The sequence below is a fragment of the Halichoerus grypus genome, chromosome 12, assembly GCF_964656455.1.
Source record: "Halichoerus grypus chromosome 12, mHalGry1.hap1.1, whole genome shotgun sequence".
NCBI classification, from domain to species: Eukaryota; Metazoa; Chordata; class Mammalia; order Carnivora; family Phocidae; genus Halichoerus; species Halichoerus grypus.
In genome coordinates this window covers 106,068,825-106,091,158 of record NC_135723.1, presented here as the reverse complement: position 1 = coordinate 106,091,158, position 22,334 = coordinate 106,068,825, and the positions used below count along the sequence as shown (strand labels likewise).

The 22,334-nt window shown below is 42.1% G+C and overlaps 1 protein-coding gene across 6 annotated transcripts in view; it reads left to right on the top strand.

Annotated features, from left to right (window-relative positions):
* The window catches only part of ESYT2 (extended synaptotagmin 2), a 92,776-nt gene that overhangs the window by 40,721 nt on the left and 29,721 nt on the right, over positions 1–22,334 (top strand). For all 6 annotated transcript variants that reach the window (XM_078059821.1, XM_078059819.1, XM_036067103.2 and 3 more), the window contains 5 exons: positions 2,601–2,677; positions 6,734–6,806; positions 7,053–7,142; positions 15,270–15,325; positions 20,227–20,347. In XM_078059821.1, the coding sequence (XP_077915947.1) occupies positions 2,601–2,677; positions 6,734–6,806; positions 7,053–7,142; positions 15,270–15,325; positions 20,227–20,347 (417 nt within the window). The remainder of the gene's footprint in view (positions 1–2,600; positions 2,678–6,733; positions 6,807–7,052; positions 7,143–15,269; positions 15,326–20,226; positions 20,348–22,334) is intronic.

Below are 22,334 nucleotides of genomic sequence, written 5' to 3'. Positions count from 1 at the left end.
TCAAGACAACATCTAAATTAGTTATTCATTGGGCGCCTGGGTGGCTCAGTTGGTTAAGCGACTGCCTTTGGCTCAGGTCATGGTCCCGGAGTCCTGGGATCAAGCCCCACATCGGGCTCCCGGCTCAGCGGGGAGCCTGCTTCTCCCTCTGACCCTCTCCCCTCTCATGCTGTTTCTCTCTCTCTCTCTCTCAAATAAAAAAAAAAAAAAACTTTAAATTAGTTATTCATGGCTAGTTTCTTTTTTTATTTTTTTAAGTCAGTGTTTGCAGTGATTAGCAACAGTTCAGGGTAACATTTTTGTTAATTGGGGTATAAGTGACATATAACATTGTATTACTTTCCAAGGTAACATTGTTTTGTCTGCCTGATGAAAATTCAGAATGCAGTAGTAGTTTAGATACACCCACACAGTTGACGCACATTTAGTGCAGCTCGGGGAGCCAGACCACACGCTGTCAGCATGTGCTGCGGTCCCCGTGTCTGCTTCAGACCATCAGGGTTTTCATAATGTGGCCAAGGAGTGTCTGACCTGGTCGCTGTGTTGTGTTTGTCCACGCCCCCAGGCTTATTCCCATCCTATACTCCCAGAATGCTCCATCTTACCTACAGTTACTCAAAATCTGGGGTCTCCACTGCAGGCACATGTGTTGTACTTAGTCGTTCTTCCTCTTGGCTGTGAGGTCTCCAGATAAGTTACAAGCCTGGGGTCTGATCATCCCGTTGTTCAAGCACATAAATGCCTGCACAAAATGCCTTTGTAACACTTACCTTTCATATATATTTTACCTTCTCTGACCTAAAATGATAACAACAGATAGGAAAACACAAATACAGGGTTGAACGCTATGTGAGTATGAAGCAGATATTGTACACTTTTTTCTGTAAAAAGCCAGGTACTACATATTTTAGGCTTTGACAGCCCATAAAGTCTTTGAGGCATATTCTTCTCCACACCCCCCCATTTCTTTTATAATCGTTTAAAAAATGTAAAAACGTTTCTTAGCCAAAGGCTAAATTTAACCTGCAGGCCATGGTTTGCAGTCCCCTAATGTAAGATGATATGCTTGTGTTTGTGGAAATTTAGAATTCTAATCCCAGCTGGATTTGTTTTAGGGAGAATTATGTTCACTTTATATTACACGCTCTTTAAGTCTGATGCTAAGATTATCCTTGGAGAACAGGAGGAATGTTAAGAGTAGTGCTGACTCGGTAAAGGCAGCTTGACATCATTATCATCTGCACCGGTATCTTACAAGCACAGGCGAACTTGAGCTATCTGAGGAAGGAACAGGCTAGAAGGACATGCAGAGCCCCGAGCAGGGTTCTTTGTACACACCCGACGTGCTGGCTACGTCCCTCTGTCAGCTGAGTTCCGTTGCCTTCAGGTGTTTGTCCTGTGTTGGATAATGCTCAGTCATCTGGAGTGGAGTTGGCCTCGCTGCTTCTCCTAACCTCAGATGTCATGTTAAGTGGAGGAAAGGAATATTATCCAATGCAAACATTTAAAGTAAAGGTCCTAAGCCACCTATATCCCATTTTCACTCGTCAACATAGTGATTTGAACCGTGTTCTCTCTGATTCATAGTCTGTGCATGTCTGAGCTGGTATCATCAAGGAAAAGGCCAGGAACCTAGGATAGTAGGAAATGTAGATGCTCAAAGACTTAAAGTTTTGTTTTGTTTTTAAGATTTTATTTATTTATTTGTAAGAGAGAGCACAAGCAGGGGGAGCGTCAGGCAGAGGGAGAAGCAGGCTCCCTGCTGAGCAAGGGTCATGACCTTAGCCGAAGGCAGCCGCTTACCGATGAAGCCACCCAGGCACCCTCCCCCCGCCCCCGCAAAGACTTAGAGTTTAATCCTACAGCTAGTTGAGGGGTAAGAGGTTAGGGCACCTAAACTGTCACAGTAAGCTGTAGTACTCCAAAGGTAAGGAATTTCTTCAGCTTGAGTGTTTGATGCTCAAATGTGAGGTTGAGAACCTTCCTAGAAGCTATCTCGAAGTGGTAAAATGGGAGGTTTTAAAATGGTGTTACAGCTGGATCCTTAAAACACGACATTTATTATAATCTGCCATTTCTTTTTACAATCATGTCTCTATCTAATGTGTCAGATTAAATTAAGATTAGATTAAAATTATACCTATAGCCAGTATTTTTGATTCACTCAAAAGCCCCGTTTTTGTGAAAATTTTAAGAAGTGAAAAACTAAAAGACATAAAGGAAAAAAAAGAAAGGAAGTTATGTTTCAAACCATGTAAGGACAAAGTTAGAGGGAAAGGGTCAAAGTAAATTGGACGAAACAAGGGGCCATGGGGTTTGACCTTTAAGCACTCACTGCGCACCAGACACGCTCCTCATGTCCTTTGATTTCACAGTAACCTCGTTAGATAGATGCCATTTATTATCCCTACTTCACAGATGAGGAAGTGGAGAATGGAGGCCTACTACCTTGCCCAAAGTGAAACAGCTAGTACACTCTGAAAGCAGAAGTTTAGTTCCTATAGCCTAGTGCTAAGCTTGTTCTAATCTCTATACCGCATTGTAAGGTTTGGGTTTATTTTTTAAATAAGGATTTTAAAATAAGCTGCCTCTTGTTTCAGCCCCTCAGGATCAATGGTGTTAAGGTGTACACTGAAAATGTGGACAAAAGGCAAATTATTTTGGACCTTCAGATTAGGTAAGTTTTTATGTGTTACATTTATTTCATAGTTAATGACTTTATAAAGTCATTTAGCTGTACCCCTAAAGTGGAAGATATAACGAGCACGCTTCTTACCTGTTGTCTGGTGGAATTTGACTAAATTGTTGAAGACCCAAATTTATTTATTTTCTGTGTCTTAATTCCTGATAGCCTAGATAATTGCCAATCATAAGCATGTTAAATTAAAAAAATTAAAGACCCTACAAGAAAACTACAGACCCATATGCATTAGGAACACTGATGACAAAATCCTCATCAAAATACTAGCAAACTGAATTCAGCAACATATTAAAAGAATTATACACCATGACCAAGTGGGATTTACTCCCAGGATGCAAGGATCCTTCAACATATACAAATGAATCAAGTACCGCATTAACTTAACGGAAGGGGAAAAAACCACATGATCATTTCAGTTGATGTAGAAAAAGCATTTGACAAAATTAATTATTCTTCCATGATAAAAATACTCAACAAACCGGGAACAGAAGAAAACTATTTCAGCATAATAAAAGGCATATCTGAGGGGCGCCTGGCTGGCTCAGTTGGAGGAGTGTGCCACTCTTGACCTCAGGGTCATGAGTTCAAGCCCCACATTGGGTGTAGTGATTACTGAAATAAATTAGTTTTTTTAAAAAGGCATATGTGAGAAATCCCCAGCAAACATCATACTCAATGGTGTGAGACTAAGCTTTTCTTCCAAGATTAGGAGCAGGCGTGTCCACTTTGACCACTTCCATTTAACATGACACTGGAAGTCCTAGCAAGAGCCACTAGGTAGAAATAAAAAGACAAGGCATCCAGGTTAGAAAGGAGGAAGTAAAATTGTCTCTGTTCACACGTGATGTGATCTTATATGTAGAAAACCCTAAGGATTCCACAAAAAAACCTTGTAGAACTAATAAATTCAGCAAAGTAGCAGAATATAAAGTCAGCACACACAAAATCAGTTCCGTTCTGTACCTAACAATGCACAGTCCAAAAGTGAAATCAAGAAACAATCTCGTTTAGAATCAGAAAGAATAAAACTATTAGGAATTAGCCAAGAAGGTGAAAGATGTGTCTGCTGAGAGAAATTACAGAAGATACAAGTAGATGGAAGGCATCCCATGTTCTTCGTTTGGAAGACTTAATATTAAATGTCAACACTAAAAGCAATCCGTAGAATCAGTGCAGTCCGTGTAATCACATGTCCAATGAGCGTTTAATATCTGAAGGTATATAGAACTCCTAAAACTAAACAACAACACACAACCCGATTCAGAAATGGACAAAAGGTCTTGAATAATTTCTCCAAAGAAGATGTACAAATATACAGCAAGCACATGAGAAGATGCTCCCCTCATTGATACTCAGGGAGATGCAAATCAAAAACAGTGAGCTACCACCTCATACCCGTTAGGACAGCTGCTATCAAACAACAGAAAGCAGTGAGTGTTGGCATGGACGTGGAGAACCTGGGCCCCTTGTGCACTGTTGATGGGAACGTAAAACGGTGCAGTTGCTGTTGAAACAAAATAGTTGTTCCTCAAAAAGTTAAACAGAATTACTGTAAGACCCAGCAATTCCCCTCCTGGGTCCATACCCAAAAGAACTGAAAATAAGGTTCCAAAGAGATACCCGTACACCTACATTCGTAGCAGTTCACAGTAGCTGAAATGTGGAAGCAACCCAAGTGTTCATCGACAGATGAATGGGTAAGGAAAACGTGTCTGTACATGCAGTGGAATTTTAGTCACCTTTAAGATAAAGGAAATTCTTCAGGCTGAGCACCAGGTGATTAAAATAAAAACTTAAAAAAAAAAGGTGACTTTGGGAAATAGCTGATTATCTAATACCATTCTAAAGCTAAAAAAAAAGAAAAAAAGAAATTCTGACACATGCTGCAACACGGATGAACCATAAGGATATTATGCTGAGTGAGGTAAGCCTGTCACAAAAAGACAAATACTGTATGATTCCACTTACATGAGGTACTTAGAGTGGTCAGACTTACAGAGAAAGAAATTGGAAGGGTGGGCACCAGGGTCTGGGGGAGGGGAAATGGGAAATGGTTTCATGGGGACAGAGTTTCAGTTTTATAGGATGGACGAGTCCTGGAGTTGATGGTGGTGATGGTCGCACAACATGGTGAATGTGCTCGATGCCACTGAACTACACACTTACAAATGATGCAGATGGTCCACTTTACATTCTGTATATTTTATCACAATAAAAGATAATTGGGAAAGATTAATTGACAGTCTGCCAGGTACCACACCTGGCAGATAAAGGTGGTTTTGTTTAGTTCTTGTCCTCATTCTTTGTGAACTTACTCTTGGCTTCCTGCCTCCCTGTGAGGCCTAATGACACAGCTGTGCAAGGGGCAACCGCTGAAGTGTGTCCGCTGACAGACTCGGTTCATAGCTTTGTTTCTTATTTTGATCCTTGACTAAGGATCCTTTTATTTTATAATGTTGTCTTTGAGTTTCTGAAGTGTATAAATGTAGTAAATGTACAGAGTTGGTACCAATTACCTTTACTTTAAAAAGGAGCATTGACAGCCTCTAATGATCTGATGGAAGAATCTGCATCTTTAAAATACCAGGCACTACTGTGAACATTGTGTCATCAGTGGGATAAAAGGAGGCCCTGCTGTGTCTTCAGCTCAGCTGCACCCTGGGACTGTCCACTAGGCTGATAATGAGCTTCATGAGGATGGAAACCGTATTCTCTTATTCCAGCACCGAGGGAGGATTTCTTACACATTTATTAAACATTTGAATGAATCAGTTAATGGATGCCATTGTGAAGACACGGTCTGGCTTTCATGATTTTAACAGTCATAACAACATATGCAGATTATGCTGCTCAGATATTTATGTCTCTAAAAAAAAATCTGTATTCCGCTTTTTTGTGTGTTCTTGACTGGGACTTTAATTAGGTTATTGGCGGTAGAGATGGGGAAGGAGTAATTGGCAGATATTAGGAAATAAAATGATCAGGTCTTAGGGTGAAGAAGAGGAAAGTTTTGAGGTGGTTTTTTTTTTTTTTTTTTAAGATTTTATTTATTTATTTGACAGAGAGAGACACAGCGAGAGAGGGAACACAAGCAGGGGGAGTGGGAGAGGGAGAAGCAGGCCTCCCACCGAGCAGGGAGCCCGATGTGGGACTCGATCCCAGGACCCTGGGATCATGACCTGAGCCGAAGGCAGACGCTTAACGACTGAGCCACCCAGGCGCCCTTGAGGTGGTTTTTTAACAGGTGGTTTTACCAGCTAGATCCAGGGTCCTGCTCAGTAAGAAGAATCTGTAGGTGCTGGCTTTAACACCAGGACATAAATACCGGAAGAATTCATCCCAGATGCCTTTCTTCAGTATTGTACTTGTGTGCTCAGACACTCTTTCCAGCATCTGTCACACTGCCCCCAGATGTCCTCCGGTAGGAGCATGATGTGCTGCTTCTGAGGGTGGGAGTCAAATCACGGAGATCCCACACAAAACATAGATGATGTTTCATGTTCGTATTAAGAATAGATGCAAGCCTGACATTCAGTATTGTACCATATTCTTGTTTCGTTTGTTTCGTTTTGTATTAATGATTGAAAGGACTCAATCACTGAGTAAAATTGGTGCCTCAGAAAGACGCATTGTTTCTAGCCTTTGATGTCCAGAGCCCTGGAACACTGCTGTTCGTTTTGACCAGGGAGCATGGGTGCAAAATTTACTCCTGGTGAAATATAATCTAAGCTTTTTTTTTTATGTTTTAAACAAGCACAGTTGTTTATAAAACAAATGAAAACCACATTCCATCAAGAGACTGATCCAGAAGCTGCACTTTGAGAAGTGACATGTGTAATCGGTGTGGCAATGTCGAATCTGCTAGCAGGGACGTCTGTGATTCTGGGTAGTAAAATACTCGGACATGGGCCTCACATTACAGTTTTGCCTACAGGCTGGTTTTGGTTGTTTTGCTGTCATTTTACTCAGATTATGTACCTTGCAGGTCTGTGGTGATTAAGAGAAAGTAATACAGAATTTTTCCTCTGCTAGTTTTGTAGGAAACTGTGAGATTGATTTGGAGATCAAGCGATATTTTTGTAGAGCCGGTGTGCAAAGTATACAGGTAAGGTTTTTAAAGTTTCATAGTCTTTTAAAATTCTCTGTGCTCTATTCAAAAAGAAAAGTGAAGTTTTTATTAACTCAGAATTTCTTTGAAGTTAAGTTTTCTATTTGTAGTTTATACTTGAGAGAAACATAAAGTCAGATGCTCAGAAGTCACTAAGATGATCATGTATCCTCCTTCTTGAATCAGTAAATGGCCTGTGAAATTGTCTTCTATGACGTGTTTTGGTTTTCCATTTGAATTTAGATTCATGGTACAATGCGGGTGATCCTGGAACCGTTGATTGGAGACATGCCCCTAGTGGGAGCCTTGTCTATCTTCTTCCTTAGGAAACCAGTAAGTAAACATTAATTTCATTTTTCCCATTAACTGACAAGGATATGTAAAACAGAGAAACATAGTCTGTCCTTCTCTCACGTTTCCCTTTTCTGATACGTGAATCCTTTGAGTGTTTTTATACTTCTTTATGCTCTTAATGGAGGGCTTCATCTCTTAATAGAAAGCTTTTTTTCCTGATCACAAAAAATAATGTTTGTTACAGAAAATTTGAAAACATAAACTTTTTAAAAAGTGTAGGTTGTAACATTCAGCGCGTATCACTGCGTGTGATTTATAGATATTTGCTCATCTAATCCTTATTAACTTTACGGTTGAATACTAACATAGTTTCCTTTTACTGACCAGGAACTGAGAGTCTAATTTGTCCAAGTCACAAAACCAGTAAGTCTGGGACCATAGGCTGACAGAGTTGCCGTTCTCATTCTAACCCCTAAATCTCCTTGCAGCCTCCACCAACAAAGGCTGCCATCATTCACACTCATCGCCTTTCTGTCATGGTGTTTAATGAACTGCACAGTACATGGTTTTTAAGAATCATAAAGGTTTTTGGTTTGGTTTGGTTTTGATTGAATTATATATATTTTATATATATATATATATATATATATATATATTTTTTTTTTTTTTTAAGTATGCTGCACACCCAAGTGTGGAGCCCAGTCGGGGCTCGAACTCACGAATGTGACTGAGCACCCAGACACCCCTGCTGAGTTCTGTTCTAACACTGGTTAGTGCTAATCATCACTGCACACTGTTAGTGTGTATATACACATATATGGAATATATATGTATTCCACATTTTATTATGCGTAGTCAATACTTAGTAGTCATTATTAGCTCAAAAATAAGACAACAAAAATGTCATTCCCGCCTAGACTGACGCCTCACCCTAGCCCCTCCCCCTCCCTTTGACTCTTCCTAAGGCTCCTCCCCCTCACCTGGGTGGCTCCTTACCTATAAGGCTCCTCCTTATGAGGGCTCCTGTAGCCTCTGACTGGCTTTCTGCCTTGGCTCGGTCCTCCGTACACTTCACCACTAGGGCTATCTTCCCAAGGAGCAAACAGACCTACTAGGGAGCATCTCTCCCTTGCAGACAATCATCATGGTCTAGGTGGGGCCTCTCTCCAGCCTCATTTCCTGGCACTGCCCCTCAGGAGCATCCCGATTTCTAGCCACAGGGAGGAATCATAATCCAAAGATAGTGCCAACCCCCATCGTCTCTCATCACCTCCCTTTGTCTTTTCCTACTCCCAGAACAGTGTCTTTGTCCCTTTGTATGACCCCTTCCAAAGACACAGGTAGTCAGCTTTCCCCTTGTTCCCCTGGTGCCCTCCTGTCCTGTGTGTTGTGGCATACTTCTTGTTACTCTTTGAAAGCCACAGCCGTGTCTGTCTCCATATGGTTCAGTAAATGTCTGGTGGATAAATTGACCTGTTTCTCAGTTATCTTTTCATGATATACCATTTTTACAACTTTTGTGAGTCCTTTTTGGAGGTACCGTTAACATTATGTATATTTAAAATAAGAATATTAATTTTTATAATTTGATTTAAATAACTTAATACAAATTATTGTGTTTTTTTAAATATGGGTTTATTTAGACCAAACAAATGGCATTTTTTTCTGTGTAAAAACGCAAGAATTAAGTGTCTTCACTTTTTTACCACTAAAAGTACTACTCTGATTTGCTTTTTATTGCTTAAATAACAGGCTAATTTTGAATGTATTTTGACTACATAAAACACTAAAATTAAAAAAGGAATTAAGAAATCTGTGTTAAAATTTAATTTATTAAAATTTTGAGAAATGAAGAGCTCCCTAAAAGATTTAAAATTCATGTCTTTTTTTCGTACATACCAGTTTAAAAGCCATTATATGCTTAAGAAACTTCCTTCATTAATGAGTATAAAAAAATAATCTTTAGTAGATAGCTAAGTATTTTTGATTTACAGGGAATTTTTAACAACTAAAGACCCTTTTTCAGTTCAGAAAATAATGAAATCCAAATCTTTAAATCTCCCTCAAAACTTAGTAGTACTCTTTCTTAGGTTAGATCTTCCATCAGTATATTTACTTTAAAAATAACAGGGGCGCCTGGGTGGCTGAGTCGGTAAGCGTCTGCCTTCGGCTCAGGTCATGATCCCAGGACTCTGGGATCAAGCCCCACATCCCGCTCCCTGCTCAGCGGGAAGCCTGCTTCTCCCTCTCCCACTCCCCCTGCTTGTGTTCCCTCTCTTGCCGTCTGTCAAATAAATAAATAAAATCTTAAAAAAAAAAATTGTAACTTTCGAACAAAATCTTAGTGTCAGAAATGGATGAGGCTGTGAAAAGTTCAGAATCATTCATTTCCTTATATGGTGAGTAAAGTCGCCAAACATATGCTGTGGAGAGAAGGGAATTTTTTTTTTTTTTTTCAGTTATTTTCGACTGGAAAATATGAGAACAGAACTCACTACTGGTTGCCAAGTAATTCTTCCTCACCCTAAGGAAAAATACAGCTACAAAGATTTGGGGGCTTTTGGCTATCCAGATGATTTAGAAGAATAGTGCCAGAGACTCTTTTGAAACCTCTGCACATTTTTGTTCTTGTTGATTTGTTTCAATTAGTTTTGATAATGCACTACTTGTTTAAAAAAAAAAAAAAAACTAAGAATTTCTAAAGTGACAAACTTCCAGAGTACAATGAAAGCAGTATGTGTAATGGTTAAGTGACAGACTTGGGTTTCTCCAGCCTGGTCTTCCACACCTGGTTTTTCTCTTCTGACCGTATGCCTTGAAGTTTGTTTAATCCTTCTAAGCCCAAGTCTCCCCATCTGTGACACGGGGACTACATGTCAGTGGGCGTCTCCCCATCTGTGACACGGGGACTACATGTCAGTGGGCGTCTCCCCATCTGTGACACGGGGACTACATGTCAGTGGGTGTCTCCCCATCTGTGACACGGGGACTACATGTCAGTGGGCGTCTCCCCATCTGTGACACAGGGACTGCTGCCTCCCAAGACTAAATGTCAGTAGGTATAAAACAGTAGGTGCCTGGGGCGCCTGGGTGGCTCAGTCGGTTGGGCGTCTGCCTTCGGCTCAGGTCATGATCCTGGAGTCCCTGGATCGAGTCCCACGTCAGACTCCCTGCTCAGCGGGAAGTCTGCCTCTCCCTCTCCATTTGCCTCTACCCCTGCTCATGCTCTCTCTCGCTCTATCTAAAAACAAAACAAAACGAAACGAAAAAAACCAGTAGATGCCTGGTTCATAGTAAGTCCTCAGATTTTTAAGAAATTAAGTATTTTCCTACACATAGGTTTAGCTTTCTGGTGGGTCTTAACACCAGAAGTCAAGTTTTGGTAAACACAAAAACTTGGGTGAAGGTTCTGGTAAGGGCCAGAACAAGCCAGTGTCTCTCTTTGGCCGTGTCACAGGGAACTGGCCACTCACTCATGCTAACCTGACTGTTGTTGAAACTGCCTCTGGCATACACTCGAGGGGGTGTTTCAGAATCCCCAGCTCTCTGTTAGGTCTATTCCAAGAGCACAGATTAGCCTCAGGTAAATCCAGCAGGTTTCTTCCAGAACTTATTCAGGAGATGACATGGGGCATACCCACAGTGTGTTTGTCCTAAGAGGGTCCTTCCAGCCAGCAGAGTCTTTGAACCACAGAATGCATTTCTCCATCTGTAAAAATGGAAATATCTTCCTTTTACAATGACGAGAACTTGAGTCCTGTTAGCTACACGTAGGTCCAGCAGCTGAGGTACCTTAAAGGAAGGGAAAAAGGAAAGGCTTTACTTAAATGAAAACAGCATGTATTGCTGTCTCATGAAACCTACTGGAATACAGAATTTAAAGCCTTTGTGACTGTCTGTCTCCCATGCCTGATACGCCTTTGCTAAATTCTCTCTTCCCTCTGAGACCAGCTTCCTCTGGTCCTCCAGTCCACATGCCAGAAACAGGGCTGCCAGCTCACTCAAGAGGCAGTGAGTCTTCCTGCCTTCCGCTCCTTGTTCCAGCTGCGTCAGACGCAGACCCCTAGACTGGCTGGGAGGAGGAAGGTTGCGGTGTGTGCATCAGGCTCCCCCCTGTGTAGAAGGCAGCAGTGAGGTGGAGAGGCAGGGCTGGGCAGACAAGTCCACCAGATCTACCAGACTGGAGAGGGTCCCAGACTTAGGCCACATAGCAGGTCACCTGCGAGCTTTGGCGATATTTATCCTGTCAGGTGTTCTCAGAATTTCCTGGATCAGTGGTTTGATATCTTTCATTATTTTGGATAGTCTTGCCCTACCCCCACTAGTTGGAACAGGGGAGCTCCCCACTGCTCTGGCCTGTACTGGGTTTCAGGGTTAGTTCCCTTTCAAGTGACCTTGCCGTCTCCTTGTACTTGTGTCTTTGGTGGGTCTTCATGCAGGAGTGAGTCTGCACACCTGCCTCCAGTAATTCAGGATCTCTAACAGTCAGGGCCTGGGATGGTATCCTACTCTCCCCAGACATAGAGGGTATTTTCTTCTCCTCTCCCCATCTGCAGTGAGCCTTCACCTATGTGTCCCTTTCCCCAGTGGCTTCTCTTCCTTACCATGGAAGGTGGAGTTTGGGTCTTTCCAGCAGCAGCTGCTCCCTCCCTGACCTCACCCCTGCAAGAAGTGTTTTCCCTAGTCTCTGTAGCCGTGCTCAGCCCACCCAGTGGGTTGCAGATGCCCTGTGTCTGGATTTCAGAGGGCTTTCTCTGTCTCACCTGCACCTGGCCTTTAGCAATTAGGATTCAACTGGAACCTCTCAATTGCCCTGCGGTGGCCTTAGCCACTCTTGGAGCTGCCTCTAAGGGAGGGTTTCAGGCTGGTGGCCCTGTCACCTCAGCTCTTCTTGTGCATTTCTGATGCGCTTTCCAGTTTTCTACATCCCAGGTGGAAGCTGGAAGTCCCAGGAGTTTCTTGGCCTTTACCACCAGTGAAAAGTAGCTAATTGAAAAACTCTGGAGAAGGATGGGAGCCACCAGTCTGTATTTTTAGCAGACTTCCCATGTGATTCATGGTCTGTACTGTACAATTTAATGCACCTAGAACACCTGACATAGAGTAAGTGCCGAAATAAACAGTTGAACTATACATTTCACTACATCCATCAGACCATGCGTTCATGGAAAAGCAGAGAGGAGAAAGGCATGTCTGTGGTTTTCATGAAATAGACAGATTCATTTGTGTTGTTCCGTGAAAATATAACTACACTATTGATTCCATTTCTCCTAGGAGAGCTGCAGCGGCCCAGAGAGGGGGTTGGGAAATGTCTGTCTCTTCAGTTTCTCCCAGAGATCTCAGTAGTCCCAGTGCAAGTGGTTGGGCTGGTGACAAGGGACGCTAATTTCATTTGCTTTTCCCAAGCACTGCCTTGCTTCCAGCCCTCTTGTGGCTTCCCCCTTTATATGCTCACTTTCCAAACCTCTCACATTCACTCATTCTCACATGTGCTCATACTCACATGCTCATTTTCTTGCACTCGTCCTCACACATGCTCTCACACTCACACACTGGTTCACACACAAGTTCTCTCTCCCCTTTCTCATCCCCCCATGGCTCTGGACTCTTCCTGTCCCTTCCTCCCCTTGCTCAGGGACAGGCCAGCTCCTCTTTCCAGGGCCTCCAATGGGTCCCTTCCCTGGGGGCTTCTTTCTTGCATTCACATCTCTTCTCAAACCCAGCTAAATCCTGTTCCTGCCTCCCTGGTGTTTGGTTTCTCTGAACTTGGGTAGCATTTAAATGTATCTCCTCATTTTGACAAGGGTCATGAGAGTAAGCCCTCTGTCACCTGACACTTGATCATCTCTAGTTAAAGTCCCTTCCGGTGGACCCACCTTTGACAGGACCTCTCATTCATCTTTGAGTGTTTCCCGAGCTTCCTGATTCAACAAGATGCCCCAGGCTCATCTTAACACTTCTTGCCCCAGTCCTGGAATCAGCTGCTCCTTCACAATCCCTTGGAAGATGTATTTAGAGATCATGATCAGGGTGCTGGCCGGTGCTGGTTGCCCCAGACTGCGATTGCTTCTACACCTGTTCTTGGGGAGGGTGGGTACGAGGGCACCAGTAGGAGTTTGTACTGATATTTGCAATAAATTTGTATTTCACTTCTCTTACTCTGAAAAAACTTAGTCTTTTCCCCGTGTCACAGATGGGGAGACTTGGGCTTAGAAGGATTAAACAAACTTCAAAAAAAAAATTTTTTTCAGGGCACCTGGGTGGCTCAGTTGGTTAAGCGACTGCCTTCGGCTCAGGTCATAATCCTGGAGTCCCGGGATAGAGTCCCGCATCAGGCTCCCCACTCAGTGGGGAGTCTGCTTCTCCCTCTGACCCTCCTCCCTCTCTTACTCTCTGTCTGTCATTCTCTCTCTCTCAAATAAATAAAATCTTTAAAAAAAAAAATTTTTTTTTTTCCCAGCTTTGGTCTATCCAAAAGAATCTTGACTCTTCTAGCTTGTGTTTATTTATAACTCTACACTTCCCAAAGGGATTTGAGCAGTTTTATTACTGCAACTATATGGGTAATTGAGATCATGCAATTTCAGTTAGCATTTCTTCTACAAATATAAAGCACAAGTAATTTTATTATGTGCAATATGCACTCTGATAAGAAAGCAGTTTTTCTAATCAAGCTTTTTTTTTTTTTACCCGTCTACATCCACTAAATGGAATCTTATCTTAGCCAACTATGTAGGAATTATTCTAAGTAAATACCCAAATACCCACTAGAAAATTGAGCAAATAAAATACAAATGTTGGCTGAGTGGATAGAACATGTTCCACTGATATCAGGAAAATGTAAATTGAAGCAGGGATAAAGTACCATTTTTAAACTACCAAATGAACTGATTTTTAATATCTATTTTTGGGGAGAGTATAAAGGACATTTTATACATTTAGGGTAGGAATATATATGTAAATCAGTACAGGATCTTATTTTTGGGGCAATTGGGTAGCATCTGTGAACATAAAAAATAAACATATAAGGGGTGCCTGGCTGGCTCATTTGGTGCAGCATGTGATTCTTGATCTCAGAACTGTGAGTTCGAGCCCCATGTTGGGTGTAGAGATTACTTTAAAAAAATAAAAATCTTTAAGGGCACCTGGGTGGCTCAATCAGTTAAACATCTGACTCTTGATTTTGGATCAGGTCATGATCTCAGGGTTGTGGGATTGGATTGAGCCCCACCTTGGGCTCTTCCCGCATTGGGCTCTTGGGTCAGCACAGAGTCTGCTTGAGATTCATTCTCTCCCTCTCCCTCTGCCCCTCCCCCCGCACATGCAGAGGTGTGTACTCTCTCTCAAATAGATGAATAAAATCTTTAAAAAATATAATAAAAATCTCTTTTTATTTTAAAGATTTTTATTTATTTGAGGGGGTGTACCTGGGTGGCTCAGATGGTTAGGCGTCTGTCTTTGGCTCAGGTTATGATCCCAGGGTCCTGGGATCAAGCCCTATGTATGGCCCCCTGCTCAGTGGGGAGTCTGCTTCTCCCTCTCCCTCTGTCTCTGCCCCTGCTCGTGCTCTCTCTCTCTGTATCTCTATCAAAGAATAAATAAAAGAAATTAAAAAAAAAAAAGCACAAGCAGGGGGAGGGAGGGGCAGAGGGAGAGGGACAAGCAGACTCCCCACTGAGCAGGGAGCCCGACATGGGACCTGATCCCAGGACCCTGAGATCACGACCTGAGCCAAAGTAAGACACTTAACTGACTGAGCCACCCAGACGCCCCTAAAATAAAAATCTGTAAAAAATAAACATACATCTTTGACCAAAACTTTCACTTTTTGAATACCGGTTTGCATGTGCTACAAGAACATGTATGTAAAAAGATATTCACTGAATCAAAGAGAAATTATAAATATTCTAAGTGTCCATCAGTAGGAAAGGTATATAAATTATTTGATTTTACCAGAGGAAACAGATACTATCAAAAACTAAACAAAAAAAGAGATAGCTCTTCATTTACAAACAAAGGACGATGACTTTGATATTTTACAAAGTGAAAAGGTGTAGGATAGTATTATGAATTAATGCATTTTGCTTATTAAAAAACCTGTTTGATTTAATTTGGTAATTGGAAATAATTTGGAAACTTAATATTTTTGCCCTTTTTTTAAAACAGCTTATAGAAATTAACTGGACAGGACTGACGAACCTTCTCGATATCCCTGGATTAAAGTAAGTATGATGTCATGTCCTGTGGTTAGCTTGTTGTTGGTGTCGTGTGCATTTCTAGTGTCATGAAAACAACACAGAATGGGTAAGGCCACTACCGGGCAGCATCCATGCCTCTCAGCGGGCTCTTGTGTGCGGCTCAGGTGAAGAGACTGGCTAGGCTCCGCTCTCCTAACTGCATCTGAGACATGGGACCAAGTGAGCAGGAGAGTGGGTGAGGGTGTTAGACTGAGTCACTCACCTTTCATTTTATTTTTCATTCATCGTGAAGCATCTTTCCAGCTTTGGTATTTTCTTTTTAACTTTTTTATTTTTTTTTTTAAGTAGGCTCCATGCCCAGTGTGGTGCTTGAACTCATGACCCTGAAATCAAGAGTCACATGCTCTACCAACTGAGCCAGCCAGTTGCTCCAAGCTTTGGTGTTTTAGAAAAGTAACAAACAGCCTTTTAATATTCTGCAAGTTAATTTTTTAATTTGGTTTTTCTTATTTTCTCAGAAAAATAAAACTTTAAAAATGAATATATGTTTCAGAACTAGCCCTTTGGGTTCTTTTTAGGCTGTGCTACTGCCCCCCGTGCCTCCCATTGCCCACAGAGGGGTAAATGTAGGTACTAGACCTAGGAATGTGTAGGGTCACCCCAGGGTCTGGGTGCAAGAGCTGAGAAACCTAGAGTTTCTGCCTCACGTTACTGGGAGTCCCTTCATTATTCTGTAGCAATCTCACATCTAAAACATGAGGAAATTTGCCCATAATAAGCTTATTAAACCATGAATGGCACATCCCTGCTATGAGGAAAGTGAAGTCTTCCTCAGGTCACAACCATCCATATCACCTGATGGGAGGTGACTGTTTGCGATGGACCTATTGTTGCCAAGCAGGAAATTCTGGAAGCCTGCCTTTGTTATTTACTCTTGTATTTAAATGTTGAAATACAGTTAAACATGTTCCTAGTAGATAACTTTCCTAATCTGGATTTTTTTTCTAAAATAGCTCAGAAATTAAAGTGGTCTGTTTTTTTTTTTTCTATTCCTATGTGTTTGTTTATGCCCCTAAAATGGCCATTAGAAAGAACTTTATATTGTTTCATTATCAGAGAAAATTTAGGACTTTAATAAAATGAGGCATAGTCCTCATAATAAAAATCTTTTTTAGGTACTGTGGCTTGATGGATATTGAAAGTTCTGTTATCTTTAAAAGATCTTTACAAAGAAAGGACAATTTAAAGAACTGTTGAAGTATTCATTAGGATACTTGGTTGCAAGCAACAAGCCCAACATAAGTAGACTTAAATAAAAAAGTAAATAAATGAGTAGGGGTTGTTTGGCTGGCTCAGTTGGAGGAGTGTGCAGTTCTTGATCTTGGGGTCTTGAGTTCAAGACCCACAGTGAGCGTAGAGATTACTTAAATAAACTTTAAAAAGAAAGTAAATGAGTAAATACTATTAAGACGATTTATTCATTTATCCAACAAATAGGTATTGTGCCTGGTATGAGCCAGCCACTGTTCTTAGTGCCGTGGTGTAGCTATGAACGGAACGGTCACACCTGCTCTCATGGAGCTCCCACTCCTGGCTTATTCGTGGCTCGTGTCACTGAGCAGTCTGGAGCGTTGTCGGGGTGAAGTCAGATGCAGGCAGGTGTTGCTGTTCAAATGATGCCCTAGGGCTCTCTGTCTCACTCTCGACTCTGCTTCTCTCTGCGTGGGTTTGTTGTCAGGCAGGCCCTTGCTATGAAGTAGCAGCTTCTAGCTGTTACTGTTCGTGCTTAGCAGCTTTAGTCTGAAAAGAACCTTCTTCTGCCAGTTCCAGCAAAAGTTGCCGGGCTGACTTCTATTTGTCCACCCATCCTTGGACAAACCCTGTGATTCTGGATGATCACGTACCCACCCCCAGAAGAGGAACAGGGGGACCAGGGTAGGGATGTGGGAGAAGCAAAGGAACTTTCACCAGTACTTTCATCTGTGGGAACGGATGCTGGTCAGCCAGCCAAACAACAAACCCCTGTTGCCATTTGGTGTAGAAATGTGTTTGGGATGCCTGGCTGGCTCAGTCAGGCAGCCGGCTCTTGATTTCAGCTTGGGTCATGATCTTAGGGTCCTGTAGCGAGCCCCGATTCCAGCTCCATGCTCAGCAGGGAGCCTGCTTGAGGATTCTCTCTCCCTCTCCCCACCCACTCTCTAAAATAAATAAATAAATCTTTTTTTAAAAATGTGTTTGTTCTACGTTCCTCCTTTTATATCATAGGAGGACTGAAATAAACACGGGCTTGTCAAGCAGCTACCTTGTAAATAGCATTGTATTACTTCCCTTACAGCGTGAGCCAAAGGGTATATGCTGCCTTTGGCAAGCCTGCAGCTGGGGGAGTCAGTCTCAGGTCATTTATTTAAAAGAGAGATATGGGGGGCGCCTGGGTGGCTCAGTCGTTAAGCGTCTGCCTTCGGCTCAGGTCATGCTCCCAGGGTCCTGGGATCGAGCCCCGCATCGGGCTCCCTGCTCAGCGGGAAGCCTGCTTCTCCCTCTCCCACTCCCCCTGCTTGTGTTCCCTCTCTCGCTGTCTCTCTCTGTCAAATAAATAAATAAAAAATCTTAAAAAAAAAAAAAAAACCACTTCAAAAAAGAGAGAGAGAGAGATAAGGAGGCGCCTGGGTGGCTCAGCTGGTACAGCATGTGACTTTAGACCTAGGGTTTTTGAGTTCAAGCCCCATGTTGGGCATAGAGCCTACTAAAAAATAAAAATACAAAATGAAGTAAAAGGGAAATATATATACTCACACACGTATGTCTGTATACACAGAGACACATAAATATATACACTCAGTTTTATTTAATGGTGGTGTTTAGTGATAATGACAAGTTCTCTTTATATAGTAATAGCTTTTAGCTATTTTATATATAGATTTCTATGCGTGCAGTCTATAAAATATATTTAGTATATAGAGGATTATATATATTATTAAAAATATATACTCATGTATATTAGAAATATGGAGGGAAATACACACCAGTCAGAAACAAAGCTGTGGTATAAAAGGTATATATGAAAACATCCCTTTTAAATAAAATTATATTATTTCTATAGGATATATATAATTTATACAAAATTATGTAAAACTTATATAATGTAACATTTATATGTATGTAAATTTTATGTAATAAAATATGTACATATAAACTTAACATAAAATTTGAACTGTGCTTCCCAAAGACTTCCTAACAAATCTCGCCTCGAGCATTACAAAATGGACATCTACATGCTGTATTCATTGTTAAAAAATGGAACCCGGAGTATTATAAAGTAGCAGTAATACCTGAATTACTGCACTTGACCATAAATTTTGGCTATCCCTACATGTTTCAATGAAGAACCCTAAACTAGTGGTAAAGGTATAAGAAGGGATGAGAATTATGGTAGAAACAAAAGTCAGGTGATGAGCAGGCAGTTCCGAAGGACAAAGAGGACTAGACCCAAGAGCCGCTCTAGACCACGACAGCAGCCAGGACAAGCAGAGGGGCCAGCCACATGTCGATGCCCCCGGGGACGATTAGGAGCAGCACTGCAGCCCTGGTAATTCAGGAGGAGGCTGGCGTGTACACAGTGGGATAGAAAGGTGAGCAGGGATGAGGCCCAGGGTGGGCCTTCTGCTTTCCTGGGGGTTGGGCCTCTCAGTCTGCATGGCTGGGGTGGGTGGTGAGACGGTTGGCCTACCACCATAGCGGTTAAGGGATTCTTGAAAGCATAGCATCATCAAAGGGTCTTCTGTTCCAGCAGATTTTTCAGTATAAACACAACCAGTATTTGGGGTTGGAGGGGAATGGCGAAGTAAGAATATGCTTGGTATTCAAACTCTGAAGGACCACCTCACATCGCTGCTTAGTGAGCATATATCCAGTGTCTGGCAGCTGAGACCCTCTCTGTCTCTTTAATGTTAACGTCTAATTCACGGACGTATGCATAAATAGAGCTGTGTTGTCTGTGGGGTTGTGGGTTTTTCAGTCTTTTTTCTGTCTTGGACTGGAAAGTCCTAAGGTAAGACCCCTTCTCTTGTCATTGCATTTGGATACCCAGCTTAGAGTGAATGTTCAACTATTAATGATGGAGACTTTCACTCTGTCCTAGTGGGTGTTTTATATGTACAATTACTTTACATATATCTGTTAACAATTTTAACATCTGAGAAGTACTGGCAAGAAATAAGATTCTTTTAAAACTTCTCAGTTCTGGGTAAAGGTGTTGAAATTTCATTTATGCTTTCAAAACCGTTGTCCCATGTTACTTAATTCTCACATTTACCCCAAAGAATGGGCAAAAATATATTAAAAGTACATTTGTTTCTTTATCCTCCACAATTTTATTCATATTACTGAGTTCTCTGTGCAGTGGTATATAGAATTTCAAAATTATTACAGTATTCAGTATGCAAATACAGTGTGAAGAGAGAATAAACTGTAAATTCTTTTACTTGATTGGAAGCTATGCAAAAATAATGAGAAATTTAATGTAAGAAACATGGAATGGGTAGGTGGATGTTTGTTACGGTATTCTTTGCACTTTTGTGGCTGTTTGAAATATGCTAAAAAAAGAAAATGTAATGTGTCTTAGTTGATATTAAATCAATGATGAAGTCACACAGGAACATATGAAACATTATTTAGAATATTGTGAAATGTAGCCAGAATGTTACCTTGTGTTCTCAGCTGTACTTCTCAGCTATATATATATCCCATAGCCATATTGCCGCTAAAGTATTGAATTACTGTCTTAAATGTTGTCTTTGAAAAATTAGACAATTCCGACCTTGTAAATGGGGTGTTGTATCATGTTTGTGGTAAGTTTGCTGTTAAAGCGATAACTAGTATTGATATGCCTGATAGTTGATTTGTTCTTTTTACCACCCACCTAATAGTGGTCTGTCAGATACGATCATTCTGGATATAATATCAAACTATCTGGTGCTTCCCAATCGGATCACCGTTCCTCTTGTCAGTGAAGTTCAAATAGCTCAGTTGCGGTTTCCTATACCAAAGGTAAGTACTCCTGAGCACCCATTGGCACTTAGATACAGAGAAGCTTATCACATAGTTGGATGTTGTAACTTCTCGTGGTTCTCTTAACAGTGACCTTGCCACATGGATCTTGATGTGGTAGTTTGTCCTGTCACACTCCTTAGGAGATTGCCAGTGTGCATCAGAGACTTCAGGGCAATTCTTAAACCTCAGCCATGAACGTCCAAGGTGCTTAGAGGGATTTAATTCTGCAAATATTATTGCAGGTCATAAAGGACTGCTGTGAGGGCTTAGTTATCTCAGAAAGCACATACTATTTGTATTATCAAAATGTAACAGCTTAGTCTAAGTGATGGGCACTTTGTATAATGACTGGTACAGGGTTTCTCTCAGCGGTGAGAGTGTGGTTACCTCTGGAGTCCTAAGCACCGCGGCAGAAGCAATGCTGGTGTTCCAGCTGCCCTGGACGGGATGGAAAGGGCAGGGCCTGGATCTCCGTCACAGCCCTAGGGTCTAATAGCAGCTTTACTTTTTGGGCATATTACTTGGCATGTATGGACCTCAGTTTCTTCATCTGTAAATTGGGGGTGATGCCTAGCACACAGAGTTAGGTCACAGATACTGGAGTCACCTTCATTTGAGTGAACTATGTAACCTCAACCAAAGACTGAGAAATTGCTGGTCAAGGACATAGTATTCCCTCCACTGGTCAGAGAAGAGGTCCTTGGAGTGGATGGGCCCTCACAGGTTAGTGAGAGCTATTAACCTTCACATAAAACCCTCAGGGGTGCCTGGGTGGCTCAATACATTAAGCGTCCGACTCTTGATTTCAGCTCAGGTCATGATCCTCAGGGTTGTGGGATTGAACCCCACTTTAGGCTCCTTACTGGGTGTGGAAGCTGCTTTAGGATTCTCTCCCCCTGGGGCACCTGGGTGGCTCAGTCATTAAGCATCTGCCTTCGGCTCAGGTCATGATCCCAGGGTGCTGGGATCAAGCCCTGCATAGGGCTCCCTGCTCAGCGGGAAGCCTGCTTCTCCCCCTCCTACTCCCCCTGCTTGTGTTCCCTCTCTCGCTGTGTCTCTCTCTGTCAAATAAATAAAATCTTAAAAAAAAGAAAAAAAAAAAAGATTCTCTCCCCCTCTTCCTCTGTCCCGCCTGCCTGTCTCTCTCTCTCTGTCTGCCTCTCTCCCTCTCCACCCACCCCCCCAAAATAAAATAAAAAAATAAACTGCTGCTACTTTACCAGCAAAAATGGGTTTATTCGGGAATGGCAGAGAATTGCAATCTGGGACAATTAAGCTATGGCAAAACCATAGGTGATTCTGCGGAACAAAGGAGAAGGAGGCTCTTTTACAGAGGAGAGGGGGCATTGGGAGGGGCTGCATTAAGCTAAAAGTCCACTGGTGTAAACTTGGAGCTGGGAAGTGTAGTGGCTTCTCGTTGGCTGAGCTGTTGCCAGGGCAGGAGGAAACCTTCCTTTCTCCCGACGGGACAGTAAACGAGTATCCACGGGGAGATGCATCTCTCCCTGTTGGGTCTGCAGCGGACAGTGGACTGGTAGAGCCTGGGCGCTGCCCCCTCTGGCCTCCCGACTCCAATCCAAAGGAGGATTTTCCTTTTGCTCATTTTCTCAGAGCTTTTCCCACTGGGCCCTTCACCCCACTGAATCTGCACCCTCCCGAAGTGGAGCAGGCAGCCCTGTTGTGTGATGTCCGTAATGAGTGTGGCACTGACAAGCACTGGACGGTTTCTTTTACTAAACAGACGGTGTTGAGTTGGTCCTGTTTCACTGGGTGTGTGGTGGTTGTTAGTTTGTTTGCTGAAGTGGAAGTAGACAACTTTGCTTGATGCTTGTTACTTTTTTGTGGTTAAGGTAGATCTCCGTAACAGTGTACAAACCCTCAAACGTGTCTGAGCTGCCTTACATTTTTTGAAAGTACCAACACCCCAGCTAATTGATGCCTGAACTAGTTACACTGTTGGCATTCAGATTTGCTGGGACAGTGC